This window comes from Vidua macroura, chromosome 4 (assembly GCF_024509145.1).
Source record: "Vidua macroura isolate BioBank_ID:100142 chromosome 4, ASM2450914v1, whole genome shotgun sequence".
NCBI lineage: Eukaryota > Metazoa > Chordata > Aves > Passeriformes > Viduidae > Vidua > Vidua macroura.
Window position 1 is genome coordinate 31,841,914 of NC_071574.1, and position 17,539 is coordinate 31,859,452.

At 37.4% G+C, this 17,539-nt stretch overlaps 1 protein-coding gene across 1 annotated transcript; it reads right to left on the bottom strand.

The window, feature by feature from the left end:
* Positions 1-473: 473 nt before the first annotated feature.
* Positions 474-17,172, bottom strand: ASIC5 (acid sensing ion channel subunit family member 5). The gene is made up of 10 exons (XM_053975393.1): positions 17,133-17,172; positions 14,636-14,942; positions 12,535-12,766; positions 11,194-11,313; positions 10,118-10,267; positions 9,399-9,546; positions 7,848-7,904; positions 5,601-5,769; positions 2,123-2,214; positions 474-1,499 (listed from the first exon to the last, which is right to left on the bottom strand). The coding sequence occupies exons 1-10, from the start codon at positions 17,170-17,172 to the stop codon at positions 1,300-1,302; spliced, it is 1,515 nt and encodes a 504-aa protein (XP_053831368.1). The 3' UTR covers positions 474-1,299.
* Positions 17,173-17,539: the final 367 nt, after the last annotated feature.

The window sequence follows — 17,539 nt, forward strand, 5'->3', positions numbered from 1 at the left end:
AATTTCTTTTGGCTTAAGAATTCCACAGTTAGAAACTGTTTGAGGCTGGGAGAAGTCTTTGGAGAAATATTGCAGTATGTTTGCTCTGTTCTTTCCATTCTTCCTCTGGGTTGGCTAATGCACACCTTGGACAGTGGGGTTAGAACAACCTTTTATAGGGGTGCTGAGCTAAATGTGCCTGTGCTTGGTAACAGTGAGGGGGAGAAGTCCCAGCAGAAGTGGAGAATAAATGAGAATTGAGAAAAAAATTCTGTGAGTTATACTTAAGGTTAGGGGACAGAAATGAAGGCGTCTCTTTCTAGGTAGCAAAACCATTTCCTGTGTTTTCTGAATTGCAAATCCTAGGACTTATGTTGAAGGGAAGCTGTTGCCAATGATGGCCAAATGGTAGCATTTTCATTACTTTATATCGGACCTTAAGGACTTGGCTCTTCAGTAAATACACTTATTACTTTATTTAATCACTGCAGTCTTCTTAAAAAAAACAAAAAACATAAGACTAAACCACTACTGCTCTATAGGCCCAAACAGATGCAGGAAATGACAGAAGCTTTTCTGAACACTTTTAAAGAATTAAATGTTCAGGAAGCCTGAAATAGTACCAAAGCCACAAAATTCTTACACTGACTCATATTTAGTAAGACTTAGATGAAGCCTTTAGCCTTTATTATCATTTTTCATGACATTAAACACTGTACTCAACCCATGTTTGCTCACTTGCCATCCACTTGGATGCCCTGTGGTTCTCTATAGTAGCTGGCAGACTGATGAGATTTTTTGATGTGTTTCAGACAGATAGTACTGTAAATTTTTGTGCTATTAGGCACATTCCTAATTGTTCTAGGTGAAGTTACCATATTCTTCACTGGAATATGTTACAATGATAACCTACTAGAAGAGTTGTTAATAAGGAACCAGCATTTTAAGAATAGCAATGTTCCATATTTATGGTAGTCAAGAAATGTCTGTGAGATAATTTGGCATGTGTATTACTTCTCATCACTCAAAACAAAAGATAAAATCTGGGTTATGAATGCTAAATTGTATCATATGTCAGCATCACTTGCTATGCTATTCTAAAATAATAATAAAAAAAAAAATTAAAGATTGCATTTTTCTTTATATGAGAAGGAAAGTGAGACTTTGTGAAATGCACTCTTTAAAGTTGTTTAGCACAGTTAAATCATTTTAGGGAATAATACGGAGAATAAGGAGAGCAGAGAAGGGAGCAGTGTAAAATTCTACAGTCTCCTTTGTATCTTAAAAAGAAATCAGTAAGTTCTGGGCCTCTATGAGCCATTAACATTCTTGTATTCCCCTCTTTTTTCCCTTATGTGTTGGTTGGTTCTGGGATGGATTGTTCCATTGAGGCATTTCAGGAGCTTTCAAAAGAAGAAAGATGCACATCCAACAGAAGTTAGTAAAAATATACTCTAGCAGTTCTATGATTGTAATCATACTGGCACCACAAAACAATCCAAGCTGGCCACCTACATCGGCTGTAATAGAAGGAAATAAACATATGTCATACAAAGCATCTGGTTTAGTCTAGCAAGCAAACAAAACCCTGCCAGGCTCAAGTGTTACATTAATTCAATATACATAATCCATCACTTTAGGAAAACAGAATTAATATTCTTAAGAAAGTTTACTGAAGAAGACTAATGTGGTTTTGAAAATTCCAAATAAAACAAGTACAACACAAGACATCCTACTGTGAAACAGATACTTAAAATATTTACTGCTTCTATGCCTTTTTAGCTGTTCCCTTGCTTCTCATCCCCATGTTCTCCCTCTCCTCTCCAAATCCCTAAAATGTCACTGTTCTTACAGTCCTGTCTGTGACAGAACCATAAACTAGTGCCAAACTTAATTCTTACTCTCAGCTGCTGTCCATACCACAGCTTCTTTGATGGAATGACAGGAGACAGTACCAAAAATTACCACGAGACAAACATGATCATTACTATTCTAGTATAAAAATTATGGCTTCCTGTTCAGAAGCCCACATACTGAGGAGGTGAGAGAATTTTAAAAATGCGTGTTTTTTGTTGTCTGGTGGTTTCTTTCAATTACTATTTTTAGATTAATTATTAATAATAAATACTAAGCATTCACTTACCAAGCAACTCAGAGATAGTCAAGGCCTTCTGCTGCTGTGTTATTTTGTAGCTCAGATCATGATATTTAATCTCAATACGCACAAGGTTTTGCCTAAGGACAAATACATAGAGTTTACTTGAGACAGTCAGGAGTTCTGCTCATTTTTACCATCATCTGTCAGCATGGTCTGAGTTCAGGGAGAGGGATTGTGTCTTTAATGAAAAGTTAGATGAATTTTATCAAAATCAGCTAAATGAGAGAAGGAGAAAATCCTAAATCGTAATAACAACAGCAGTTTATCAGGAGCAGATCTTCCTGCTCTGTTGAAAAGGTAGCTCTAGATCTGTACTGTGGGGCAGACTCATATATTTTAAGGGTCACTGAGAAAAAATTGAATGGAAATGTCAAGCAAAGTGTAGCCTACCATTCTTGATTATGTGCAACTGCATAGTTAATTGTGTTAATTTCAACTGGCATGTTTGTGCAGAGCATGCTTGTCCTAAACTTGGATGTTCAGTTCTACCCTCTGCTAGTAGCCTCACTTATCTAATTATATTCTTGCCTGCTGCTGAAGTGGAAGAGTAGGTAAATCTCAGTTGGAGCAAGACCTGTGAAGCAAGACTGACTAAAGAGCTCCTCTTCATGGTATCTTGTCTACAGAAAGACCCTGCCTAAGTCTTAAATTGAATATAAAAATAATTAGTTTGGAAGCAAACAGACACAAAAACTGACTGCACACGTAATGTCAATGGCTCAATGTCCAAGTAGAGTATTTTGACCAGTGCTGTTTAACATCTTTTTAGTGACATGGACAGTGGCACTGAGGGCTCCTTCAGTGAGTTTGTCGATGACACCAAGCTGTGTGGTGTGACTGACATGCTGGAGGGAAGGGATGCCATCCAGAGGGACCTGGACAGGCTTGAGAGGTGAGCCTGTGCGAACCTCACGTAGTTCAGCAAGGCCAGGTGCTAAATACTGAACCTGGATCAGGGCAAGCACAAGCCCAAGTACAGCTTGAACAGAGAATAGAATGAGAGCAGCCCTAAGTGGAGGTACTTGGGGTGTTCATTGAGGAGAAGCTCAACAAGAACCAGCAATGTGCACTTGCAGCCCTCAGAGTCAGCCTGGACTGCACCAAAAGAAAAGTGACCAGAACATAGAGGGAAGGTCCACAAAAGTGGAGTGACTCGTGGGGCAGAATAGAACACCTGGAGTGTTTTGTCCAGCTCTGGGGCTCCCATCATAAAAAGGATGTAGAGAGAGTCCAGAGGAGGCCATGAAGGTGATCAGAGGGCTGGAGCACCTCACCTGTTAGGACAGGCTGAGAGACTTGTGGCTGTTCAGCCTGGAAAAGAAGCCTCTGGAGAGATATAGCAGCCTTTCCAGTACTTAAAGGGGGCTTACAAAAAACACAGAAGGGACTTTTTACAAGGACATGTAGGGATAGGACAAGGGGGAATGGCTTTAAACTGAAACAGGGTAGGTTTAGATTAGATATTGAGAAGAAAGTCTTTATTGTGAGGATGGTGAGGCAGTGGAACAGATTGCCCGGAGAAGTTGTGGATGCCCCATCCTTAGCAGTCTTCAAGGCCAGGTTGGATGGGGCTTTGAGCAATCTGATGTAGAGGGTGTTATCCCTGCCCACAGGGGCTAGAATCAGATGATGCAGATCATTAAGGTGCCTTCGCACCCAAACCCTTCTATGATTCTTCAGAAGGGTTAACAGTTACAGGCTTTTGGTTTGACAGTGACGTTTGACAGTGACAGAGCTCATTAACAATATTCATGAAAATAAAGTATTTTTATACAAAATCATCACTTCTATCTCTTTGGGTGATAATTCTAAAACTCAGCACTAATGTATAAAAATAATCTTATTCTCCTAGATTCTGTTAGTAAGGGCCCTGCCCTTGTAATGGATTTGCTAGCAGAACTATCTGATAAATATTTAACTTTCTCCTTCTTGCATCTCCAGAAATAATTACATCTCTATGTTTTATAGTTTGAAATGTGTACTCATTAATATGTTGGCAGGATTCCTATTGGTTAAGGCCTGGTAACAGGGGAATTTCCTGTATGTTCCCTTGCTTAATTGAATAATTACTGAGTTGCGCATGATGTTTACAGACAATAAAATAATCAACGAAGATAAAATGTCCTCAAGGGATTAATATTGTTTGTATATAACAGGTTTAATTTTCATAATGTTCATTTGGAACAGGCTTTTTAATAGGGCCTGTAGATATAGGACAAGAGGTAATGGTTGTAAACTAAGAGGGGGTAGCTTCAGACTAAGTGTAAGGAAGGCAGTTTTACAACAAGGGTGGTGAAACACTGGAACAGGTTGCCCTGAGAGGTGGCGAATGACCAATGCCTGGAAACATTCAAGGCTCTGAGCAACCCCATGTAGATGAAGATGTCCCTGCTCATTGCAGGGGAGTTGGGCTAGATGACCATTAAAGGTCCCATCCAACCCAACCATTTTGATTTGCATAGTTCCTGTGCATGTATAAACATATGCCAGCATTTGCAGACTGGTGGCTTCAAAAGTGAGAAAACCAAAGTCACTGAGACAATGAAACTCATAGATATTTAATGAACCAAATATTCTACAGTTGTTTAAAAATGTATTTTGATGTTGTATATGCTATGAGTTCATGTAGCACCTGCCTTAATACTTAATTGTACTGCTGACATCTCTGGCTATGAGAAAGAGGCAATTCAGTGTATGAAACTGTATTAAATTCTCTTCCTCCTTTTTCTGGGTAGTGCTTTCAGTCACACACAACCATCCTGTTTCACTTTTCTGCTACCTTGTGAGAATTGATGCAGTACCAAAGATTTTCTAAATAACTTCTATAATATAAATAGTGTTAGGGACTTCTGCTAATAGTAGAAAATATTATTAAATGCTTGGCATTGCTGCTACAATGAAACCCAGGTCTTCAGTACTTACAAAACTTCCTTTGGGAATAGATTAAAAGGAGAAAAGCTTTATACAGCATCTATTTGTGGTTTTTCAGTGCCTTAATTTGTGGAAGCGTGAAGATTTGTCTTCTCTACTGGATCGATTGTGAATAGCTTTGATAACCCTACATATTATATTCCTAATCGAAACAGTGATCAAAAAACTTTGTCATAAGAGATTAGTGAGAGAGAAGATAATTGAGAATATTACTTTGTAATTGCATTATCTATTCTTTGTTATCCAGTCTTAGGTGTATCTAACTATATATTTTATATATATATATATATATATATATATATATATATATATAATGTATCTATCTGTATAATACATATATATGTGAATATAGATATGAATTTGTATAAATCTTAGCCAGTTTTGTCCAAGAGATTATGTTATCTCACAGATAACATTATTAATACCCACATAAGAATAGCTTTTTAAGGTCATATTTTCATCACATGCTCTGCTAGCATGGTTAGAAGGAATCAATAATTTCTTTCTTAGACAAGGTGTTAAGCAAGATTACCTGATGTATTCTGAGCTTTTCTTCAGTTTTGTAGAAAAATATTTTATGGCTTTTTCTCCTCCAAAATTTGAATAGGTGACAGTGGTAGGATAATCTGTTTCTTCACATGGGGCAGGACAAGTGGAATTGTGTGTTCCTACTGTACATAATCCTTTTATCTCTATATCATCTGCAATTTCAGAAGAAATAATTTTATGTATTATTTCTAAAAAACCACACAGGTTAAAAACTTAAAAAAAACCCTTACTAAATTACTTTTAATTGTCTTCAATTAATGTGTGGATTAATTATCCCAGGAAAAGTGGATACTTACCAGATTTGAAGGATCAAATAAGTATTTGCAATTGTCATTTGGGAAACTGGTGCACAGAAACAAGGGTTGAGATAGTTTTCTCACTTTTTCCAAAGAAATACAGCACCTCTAAGTACCTCTTTCTGCCTTCATTGGGGCTTTATGTGCTTACTATTTCTCACCCGCAGTTAAACAAAAAGACAACAGAGGAATTTCCACGTTCTGTGCTATTTTTCTAATTAAATTCTTAGGTATGTATCCTTGGTCTTGATGCCTTAATGCCTGCCAAGCTCATTTCAGTGCACAGAAACAGCTTCCAGAGCAATTCCAACTGTAGTTTGCTATCATCTGATAACTATAAAAACCTTGGTAAGCTAAGTTCACTTTACCTTAACCCCTGCCTGCCATTTGATAATTGGGCCCAAGACAACTAACAAGGCTTAAGGAAAGCTTTCGAATACTGAAAAGCTCTTCGAATACTGAAGACAAGTCATAAAATTCTGCAGGTCTGGCTGCCATGAAAGTGGGGAGCCATTCATTTTAACAGGGAATTACAAAAAATAATTGTTACAGAAATCTGGGAAGGCTAGAGAAAAACAATGTGGATGAAAAATTGTAAGGCATAAATGTTTCCTAAATCATAAGCCATCACTGTGAGATGAGTACTGTGATCTGCTTGTGATGCTCTATTTGTCCTGTTTCTGGGGTGGCAGAAGTTGTGTCTGTTTGCTCTGCTTGTGGGCTACTCACTTTTGCAAAGCACAGAGAAGGAGATATCTCAGCCTGTTAGTTGATGATTTGAAATACTCTCCAGGGATGCTGGGGTTGTGGATTTTATTCTGGAGAGGCAGCTGTTAGAGCTCCTAAAATAATGTTCTTAGTGGGTGCTGCAGATAAGTAAGTGTGCTGTTACTTGAGATTTTGTTATGAGATGTCTTACCTCTCCAACACTGTCAAAGGAGAGTCAGCACCTAAAATGAAATCCCAGGGACCATATATCTAGAAAACCTTCTGGGATCCAGCTCTGAATCCTGTCCATCCTTCAGAGGAATTTGGGGTCATTTTTGTTTATTGCTCTGTGGTTTCTTTGACACTGAATATCTATTAAGCAAAATAATACACATCTTCCCTCATGACAGGCTTTTAAAGATCATGGTTATATAAGAATGTGAACTTAGTGGAATCCATTTTGAAATCGCTACAGGGAAAAAAAGTAATTGTTCACAGTAGTAGATCTGGCCTGAATGTTGCACACACCTTATCAAAACAATCCCCCCCACCAACTTCTGAGTCTACTAATCACTCAGAGAGAGTCACGTTACACAATAGAAACCAAACCAATTAAAAAAGAAAGCTTTCTGAAGGTCATGAATAGTTACTTCCCAGATTACCATTTTAAGTATTTTCCAGTCTATTGCAGTGACTTACAAATTTCATACCCACTGTGCATAGATTATTTGTTTATGGAAAAGAATTGCATTTCAAGTGCTTTCAAAATTTATAATTTACTTTTAAAATTATAAAACCTTAAAGCCAGTGATTTATATTTTACCTGTTAACAAACCTGTTATTACTGTACTGTTCACTCTTCTTGCACAAAGAATACAACATTGGATCTAGAAGGATACCATGAAGATGTGAAAATGCTAGCCAGTGGCTTGGTAACTGAAAATAGATTAGTTGGATGTTCTTCCATTTTAAATGCTAAAATGAATTCTTCTATTATATATATATATACTTAATTTTGAGTATTTTTGTGTGGTTTGTTTGTTTTTTGAGTATTTTTGTGTGGTTTGTTTGTTTTTTAATGGGCATATATTTAATGCTCTGTCTGGTCTCTGTTTTTAGAATATTAAATGAACTGGGATATACTCCATTTCAAATTATTTTCATTATTGAAATTGCCTACTATTTGGAATTGGCTTGGAAATCATGAATATGAAGTTATTACTTACAGACTGCTGGATAAACACATTTGTAAAACTTCAGCAAGTCACATTCTGTTCCATTTCCTAAAAATAAATAACAAGATTTAGGAGCCTCAATTAACCATCTAACCCTTAGCTCTATTTGTACTAAACTGAAATGTAATGTCATCAAAGCCTGCTCATCACTTCACGTTAATGATTACACAACTGAGAAATCAATTCAGTTGGGCACAGTGCAGTTGCCAACACCAGGAGGGGTACAGGCTGAAGAGACACAACAGACCAAGCCAGGAGGCTGCTGTTGGAGCAAACACCTTCATTATGTGCACCAGCCTGAACTGCCTGTAAGCTTGTGGCTCACTCTTTGCTTGCTAAAGACAGGAATTTCTGCTTTTCCTAGTGGAAATGAAAAAAAAAAACAAAACCAAAGTAAGGTGGATTTGATATGAGATTACATCCCATGTGTTTCTGCAGAAATTTTGAACTTCATGCAGGAGTTTTTTGGAGACCCAAGGGGTAAGACAGTATGCTGAGCTAGAGCAAAATTTTCAGATGGCCTCAGTTTCACAACATTTTTAAATTTTTTTCCATCACATGGAAATGTTGTGTAGCAGTTTAGCACATGGTTCCAGAAGGCATTGCTCTCCTTTAAGTAATTGTCCTTGTATAAAGTTGTATAAAGCTGTCACCCCAGGCATGGGAGACCCAGACTTAATTGCCTTGGCAACCTCTTTTCCATGACAGTTTGCAGAAGACTGCTAACCTCCTTTCCCAGGGGTTCTCAAACAAACAGGCTAGAGATTACACATTAATGGGTCTACTTTAGTAAGAGCATTCTGTCTTGCTTGAGCATATTTAAAAAATACAATGAGTCAGAAAGTCCAGGCTTTCTTGTGGCTTTTCTTGTGATCTAGTGGCTTTCTTGCTCACCAGTTGTGAAAAAAAGAGGTGCAAGAGCAGAGATCTGGGTTCCAGCTCTTGCTTTAGGTGACAGTATTGTCATTAATGCTGAAAAGGTGTGAGAGCTCAGTGTTACTGCTTTACATTTCTAGAGTGATTAAGAAGCCTGGATACTTTAGGGGAGTATTACAGCATGCACCTGGTGCTCCACATTTGAGGCTGATTAGAAGGCTCCATACAGCTTTTTGGATTTTGTAGAGCCTTTGCTGCTGCCAGGCTCTTTCTGTGGCTCATGTGGGAGTCCTGAGATTCTGTCTTCAAGCAAGCTCTTCTGCTGTGGTTGCTGAACACCTGTCTGCAAAGTAAGTTGTCTGGATTATGTGTGAAAACGTATGCCTTCTTATGGATTTAGTTCCAGCTCCTTAGGAAGTCAGGTTGAAGACTACAGACCTGTCTCACACTCCTGAGGCATACTTCTCACACTCCTAAGAATAGACAATGACCCAGATGCTAGGTCTAGCCTTGACCAAATATCTTGCTTGTTTCCTTGGAATTTTAATTAATATCAACTGGAGATTTCCCTCAAATATGCGGTCTATCTCCTTGGCTATTCAGTAACATGTGAGGTCTTCCAGGAAGATGATCAGTGTGTGGTATGATGAGACTCCTGAGAAATACCTGGAAGAATGAATGGCAAACAGCCACACCAGTCCTGTATGTACCGGGCTTTGCATTCCAGCAAACATCCATTAGTACTATAAATCTTGTGGTACTGAAGCTTTATATCAGGCTTGCACTCTCCCCATGGATATTCTTGGATAATTGACTGCAGGGTAATAATAACAAAAGATATAAATTTTTGGGTCTGTTATAAACGTTGGTATTGCTTTTTCACATTTTAAAGTGCTGCAGGAAGCCTGTTGAAGACATAAGCTGTAACATTGTGATTTAATTAGAGGCAATTACAGTTCATGCTCTTGGGATTAAAAATTCATCTCCCCTCTCTCACAGCAAGAGTAGGGCCTGATTAGACCGTTTAGTGTAAAATGGTACTCCGCTCTGCTTGAATTCCACTAGGAATATGAGACCCCCTTAATGATAGCAGAATGTGTTGATAGGGAAATTCTGTGGTGTCTTTTTATCATTATTTGTCAATGAGGTTGTAAAGTTACAGGAAAGAAAGGCTGACTTTGATAGATACAAATTAGGAAAATCAACTATATCCTCCCCCAAACAGCAGGAATTTCATTTGTGTCTGGAGGAAATGTTATTTTTTGGAGTCACTAAGGCATAATAAATATTTTACATTCCAAAATGTCTGATTCATTGTTAGTGCTTCAGAAGAGAATTAGAGACAGTAAAAAAATACCACTTCCAGTCCATGTCCAAGTCCTTACCTTCAGCTGGCGGATTGCAACCTGTGCGTGCATCCCCACTGGTGTCAGTAAACCTAAACCATCAAAACGTGGAAGCTCTTGGGGTGAATGGATAACGAAAGTTATTCCAGCATCAGTATAACCAAGAGTAGGCTCGTCAGTGAATTTGTCCTGACACAAAAAAAAATGTTTAAAGTAGTTTTTGGCTTTGCTTACCATCTGAACTTTTAGCTATATTTATCGTGGTACTATGCTATTTAGTAATTTTTGGCAGTTTACAGGAAAGTATAGAAGCAAACTGAATTGTTTCCTTTGTTCATTACCTCTGTGGGTTTTCTTCCAGTTGCTATTAAACTTTTAACCTTTTTATTCCTTTTGTCATCCCCCAGTTTTAAAAAGAAGAAGTCACAGATGAGCATTTACTCATAACTTGGAGATTTGTTGCTTTTACTTGCAACTCCCCATCACATTTCACTAAACTTTCCATTATTCTCTTCAGAACCTTTCACTCCTGACTCATAATTCCTAGAGAACAAAAGCCAATGTCTAAGTAATTTATCAATCTGTTAGTTTTTTCCCCTGTTCTCACAAGGTGATATTCCCTGTTTTTCTGCTTTTTGTTGGTCAAAGACAATTCTAATGTCAGAAACAATTTACAGTGCAAAGGTCTTGGCTGGCATTCAGCTGCTGTAGCTGCTGTAACTAAAATTTGGTGCTACTTAGAAACTGGCACGAGGTGACCCTCCCTAATGGGCCCTTTATTAAAATGAACAGCTTGTATAAAATTAAATAGCTCTTCTGATGACGTGTTTCAGTTGTGGGTGAGCAGTGCATGTATATGCTCACTCATAACCTTCTTCCCCTTAGCTGGGGACAGAGTCACTAATAATTCTGTCCTTTTAAATCTCTATTTGGGTATTTCAGTTAAAATACCCTCTCACTTGGAAATAGTCTTGATTTTGAATTTTGTGCATGAAATTCTGGAGGCCTGTGTAAACCCAATCAAATGAAAATCCCAAACCAAACAAAAAAAACCCCTCCACTAATTTATAAATTAATATGTGATTCATTGCTTATAATCCTTAGGATAGCTGTACCTGCTGGACATCAAAAAGCAAATGTAAGCCTCTTCCAGACAAACTCACTCTTCTTGCTGGAAGATCATTGTGATTAAAAGTAAAGCAGTTTCCATATTCAGTGAAAACATGTTCAAAATCCTTCAATAAAGGAAAATAGGTAAGAGTGAAATGAAACAAAGAACACTTGCAGTTTCCTTAGTTAATTACAGTGCAAGAAAGGGACTACTGGGGTTGCTGTTGGGTTATTCTGTTTTATTTTTTCCTCGAAAGTGCTCAATATTACAATCAGAAAAGTGCTTTTTGATGAAATATTCAAAAGTATTTCAGCCCTTTCTATAGAAAATGAAGTTTAAAGGAGAAATTTCACATTGTTTATTAATACTTATGAGTTGCTCAGAATAATTTTATGAGGTCCTGTGCTATTCTATACCTGTTACATTATATAGAAATTGTATATTCAAAAAGAACTTTTAATTTTTTTTTCCATTAGCTGCTTAGTGAAGACTGTTTCAAAACTAAATGTCATGTTACATATGAAAGTACAATATTTGCATTTTTTCCCGAAACCACCTCATAATTTAATATGACTGCTTAGTGAAGACTGTTTCAAAACTAAATGTCATGTTACATATGAAAGTACAATATTTGCATTTTTTCCCGAAACCACCTCATAATTTAATATGACTGCATCTCAGTACTTTAGTTTTAGTTCTTAGCACTAGTGTCTTCCAGTTAAGAGAGGTCTCTAATGCCTGATTTTAGAAACTACAGCATATCTAAAGGCTAGATTAAACTGAAAGGATATAGACCTGAATTCTCTGTTCATATTTTCTGTCTAAGTTGGGAGTTCCTTTACGGAAGAATTGATATAAAGATGGTATGATCATATTTCTTGGCTGCTGTCCAAAATTCCCAAAGATGGGCTATTTTCTTTTCAACATTAAAATTCCTGTTACCCTGGCTGTCTATATTCTTGACCTCAAGAATAAAACTACAGAATCATGTAATGCAAAAAACTTTGTTCAAACTGTCTTTCATTATAGGCTACTGATGGAAAAGGCTGTTAGATACAGCCTGGAGGTATGACAGCTTTCAAAGGCTGCTGTCTGTGCAGAAGTGGCATTAGGCAGAGAGCAATTTAAACTGAAATCCCATCTTACGGCTCAGAGTCCAGCAGGCTGCCTCTGTAGTCAGTGGGAGAATTGAGACCCTCAGGGTAATTTAGAGCAGGACTTTTGTTCTCTATTTTCTGACTGCAAAGGAACATAGGGGAGCAGGTGGCAAAGCTAGATGTCTTGAGTATAAGAATATATCCCCTTCCTTTCTGTGCTATTTTTTTAATAAAATAAACATATTTACCTGTGGATAACATGGCTTTCCAAAAAAATCACATTCTAGCAATGTGCTGCTGTTCAGATAAAACCCATTTTTCCTTGTAAAGTCTTTGATGCTGAAGTTCTTGTTCCCAAGAAGGAAATCATTTAACTCCTGGGAATATTTATCTTCCATAGCAAATTTTTGGAGAATTGCAGATACAATGTTCCAAATTAAAAAAATTACTTTCAGGTTGCTCACTGCATGAGCTTGAAACCTGTCAGTGAGAAGGAGAAAGAATTGCTTGGGATTCTGTAGTTATAGGACTGATCTCAAGGCTGCTTTTGACAAAACTGTGACACAATTTGCTGTCCACTCACAAACTATTACTGATTCTTGCCCAACAGGTTGCAGTTTGATCTGTACAACATGAATAAACAATATAGTCCCTATCTCTAGGATTGTATCTTCTATATCTGGAAACAGCAAATAGACACCTTCCCATGGCTATTCTGGTCAGTCATATAGGCAACATTTCTGTTGTGTGTGGTTGTTTATTAAACATTAAAAACCAAATCCCCTGAGCAGATGAACCATTCACATAAGCCAACAACCAGATTAGCAGAACCGATGACAAGCTGAACAATTGTGTTTACGTGTGGGAAACGAGCTGAGAAGAGCTGTCCCTTTCAGAAAAAAAGCTGTCTTCCTTAATTTGGAAAATTGAATTCTAAGCACATTTGCAGTAGTCTCATGTACCTGCTTTACTAAGGTACTACACCCCACTGTAGACAGTGTACCTTCCCATGAGCTGGTGACACAGTGGTTTAAATCAAAGGTGATCTTTACTCTTTGAATCCACTTGAAAAGTCTCAAAAACAGGATGAGACTTTGGTGGTGCTTTCCTTATGTACAGCATTGAAGTTCTTTATTGAAGTAAAGTAAGGTTTTACAGAAGTTATAAAGTTATTTTTAAAAATTTATTAATGTAACAAATTTGTGTAATAGATCTTAATGCCCCAGTATAGGGAAGATTAGTAGGATTAGCTCTTCACAACTGAGTTTGAGTAAAAAAAAAATAAAGACAAAGGGAGTGCTGTGCCTCTTTGTCCTGCTAATGAAAAAAACTCAATTAATAAAAACGGGAGGATAAGCACAGCGTGACTGGCAGATGGATATGGCAGCAAACTGTTTCTTAGATGGAAAAACACTGTGCTCCGTAGCTGACTCCTTACAGCGTGCTGCTGCTATAGTTACAAGAACTGAGGCATGTCTATAACAGCCAGCCCACTGCAACCAGAGGGACTTCTGTCTGCAGTGCACATCATGTGGTATAACCCAGGGTAGCTTTATGCAGGTAATGAGAAGGTGGCATAGGGAAGCAGAATGATTCCAGGTCTTTGAGACTTGGACTTCTGGCTGATTCTGCCAGCAAAAGGTAGGAAATGAGAAAATTTACTAATTTTTGAGGAAACAAAAAAATGTAGATACATTTTCTGTGTTTCTAAAACTGTTTCTAAACCATGTTTTTGCTCTAAAAATCAGGCCACAATTTCACTAAATTACTTTTGAAGTGGCTGCACTGAATGTTGTCCACTGTTTTCAAATGTAGAAATCTGTAGTGAAGTTCTTGCTTAGACACATGATTTCCAAACAACCCAAATGCTTTCCTCCTGCAAAAAACTCCAGACATCAGCTGGAGTTGTAAAAGCTGAGCGCCTTTGAAAAAAGAGTATCTGTTTTACCTAAGATTTTTACCTTTGCATGGGGTTTCTATTTAAAATCACTTGTTAAACTTGTCTTTTATTTTGAACTTGAATGTGGCCGATGGCTGTCCCTTAATTACACTGAAAAGCAACACTCATACATAGAAGACTACCACCAGAGTTTTTCTATTCCATCTTCTGTTGTGAAACTTAAAAATCATGTCATCTGAACGAAGGGGAAGATTATAAAAGCAACCTCCCTTTCTTGATTCTCGTATTTTCATCTTCTTTTAAGTACCCTGTGGTGGTGTGGAAGACATGTCCCTCATAGCCATATTTTCCTTGGTTTATGTGATTTGTCCAAACAGGTTGTGAAACCTGACTACTTTCAGATAAAGATGCGTTGTGTCTCAAGAGCAAACAACAAACATAATTTTTACCGGTTCAAGTTGCAGAAGGTCACAGCGGGGAATTTGACTTTTTCCATGTACTGAACCACCACTGTAGTTGTGGTTGGCCAGCTGAAGTAGTAGATGAAGCGACTGCAGATCTGCCAAACAACAATGGCAAGGCAGCCTGCGACTATCAGCAGCCACAGCGCCCTGCGAGCCTTGCTCTGCGTGTGGACAATGTTATGCACGCCATGAAGTGAAGTGGATGAGGCAAACTCCTCATGATATTTCCTTCTGTCTTCCAAATCTGGCAGCAGTTTCTTTGTTAAACACAATTGTATCTTTTCCAGTGCTCCTGAATGTGGAACAAATTTATTTTTTTAAAAATTAGCATTTAATTGTCACTTAAAAAAGGAATCCACATAATTCTGATGCAAATTTTCCCTTTAATTGTAATTTCTCTCTTTAAGTAATGAACTTGCTTCTGAGGATGGTAGAGTTGTGTGCTAAGAGATGGGCTCAGTGTTGCCCTAAGTATAAAGTATATCTTGCAGTATTTCAAGTCCATGGATGTTCAAGCACTTTAATTTAAAAGAGGAGTTCCACTTCTGGGGAAAAGATAGGATTTTGATATACCTCAGGGCTGTATAACCATACATTGCTGTGAGCTTATGTGAAAAGTTGAACATCTCATTTTTACAGCAACAACTTCATAAAGGAGTGGTCCTTCACACATGCTCTGACAAAATTAGGTTTAAAATGAATGATATGGAATGATATGAAAGAGAATTTCACTCTTTCACTATTAAAGTTTTCAAGATAAGAATGTTACAGGTTCAAAAGAATATCTAATGTAATTTTCTTAGGTTCACACTTGTCTGATTCCATAACTTTGAAATGGGATGGGTTTAGTTTTCATTTGTGTCATGTTTTCTATAAACTGATATTAAAATAAACCAAAGCAAGCAATTTTTAAAGCTAAGTTTAAGGACTATAACAATAATAAATATAAAAATACCTGGAACTGCAGTAACTTTCCTATGCTTAATGCTGAATAATCTTTTGGACATGGATTTAAACATCATTTTCTCTCCCAAAATATCCAAATGAGGGAAACTTCGTTAGACCTTTTTTGTACCTTGTATCCAATACCATAATTGGATCACTCTTTTTGCAAAGTGCTTCTTTTATGGATTGCTATCCACTACTTTATTTTGGCATTAAGTCCATAAGAACAGTCAGTTGAAGAGAGTTTGTGTGACAGTAATTAAGATCTGAAAATGTATTATTTAAATCAGTGTTTAACAGCAATTAAATGCTTCCGTTCTGTTTTTATCCAAAAATTAGGTTTAATAGTTTGCATATGTGGTAGGAAGAGAATATAACCTTTTTAAGACTGAGTACCTTGAGGCTGTTACAGTTGGGCAAAGGAACAAAGGGATGTAAGAGTCATCTGCCAGAGCCACATCAGCCACATCGTGACCACATCAGTACTCTGGGGCGTTTCTTTGGTCCACAGCCTCTGGACCACGATAATGAAATCCCAGATGGTGCTGGATTTCAAAATGTTTCTGAAGGGAAAGAATTTACTTTATGTTGTTATTTTAAGGTCTGTGTAAGAACTTTGATCAATGTTATGTAATTTACTATGACCTCGTTCTATCATCAGACAGTTTTCTGCTACAAAACTGTTCAAAAGTTTCTCTCCTAGCTCTAGTGACTATTGGAGCCCACTGCAAATCTGTTCAGCCATGTGTGGTTTTGTACATTGTGCTGGAATGGAGAAGATTTCTGGTTTTGCTGTAGGCTTCTCTCTCACTAGCACATGGGCAGTGGGACGAGTTCTTTGCATGTTCCCCAAAAAAGAGCAGAGGGAGAAGTACATTCCTAACACGTCTGCATCTGCTGCCTGTGGACTCCAACAAGAGATCATAGGCAAGTCAGATCCTTTTCTCCAAGGATAGTGTTGTGAGTGTTCATTTCTCCTGTGTGCACTGTGCTAGGTATAAGAATGATAGCACGCCTCTGCATAAAAGTCCAGTGCCATCAAAAAACTTTACTTATCTTAATCAGCAGAGGTGTAATTTGAATCTAAGCAAACACAAAGCTAAGCTGTATTTCAGCTCTTGTGCTAGCTATCTAGTACAGTAAATAGCAGTAAGTAAAAATTATATTTCATCTGAGAAAAACATTAAAAGTTTTGCTTTTAATGTGTAGGATTATCTAATAATAGCATGCTGCTGCTTTCATTAGCACTGCTTTGTGAATGTCTTGAAGGATGCTTACTCTACTTCCAGATTTCTTTAGAAAATGCTATTTAGCAATTGCCTAGTTAAAACTGTATTAGCTTTATTCTAAATACACAGAGGGCCAATAGCTAAAGACTTTTAAAATTTCTTAAGTAAGCATACAAATTTTTTTTACAAGCTTTTTTGATCTCTCCCTTCTTTGTTGTATCTTGAAAAGGTACATCATTGCTACTTTTGGACAAGATGACAAATAACAAAGCTCTTGGTAAAGTACTCTAATAAACCTAGTCACGTACCTTTGGCATCTGATTGAATGACTCTCCTGAGCTGATCCATGAGGCTGTGCTTATTTCAGTAAGGAAGGGATGGATAAGAAGCTGCCTTACCACTGTGATCACTGCTAGGTAATGGCTTTTATAGAACACTAAATGGGAGGTGATTCTCAATGACACATGGGACTGGGTAATTTACCTGCTGGGGTTGCTATGTTTTGCCTTTTATTAACACATTGCAATGGTCTGCAATGTGAGGGAGAAGATAATTCTGAATACAGGATCAGATGTACACATTTATATGCGTTTCAATTACTTATGCTAATAGTAGTACAAGTGCACTTGTGTATTGCATCACCTTACAAATTTCTTTCATATATTTTCCTTTTGTTTTAGAAAGGCCTATGATCTTTGCTAAAATACTGTGCTGT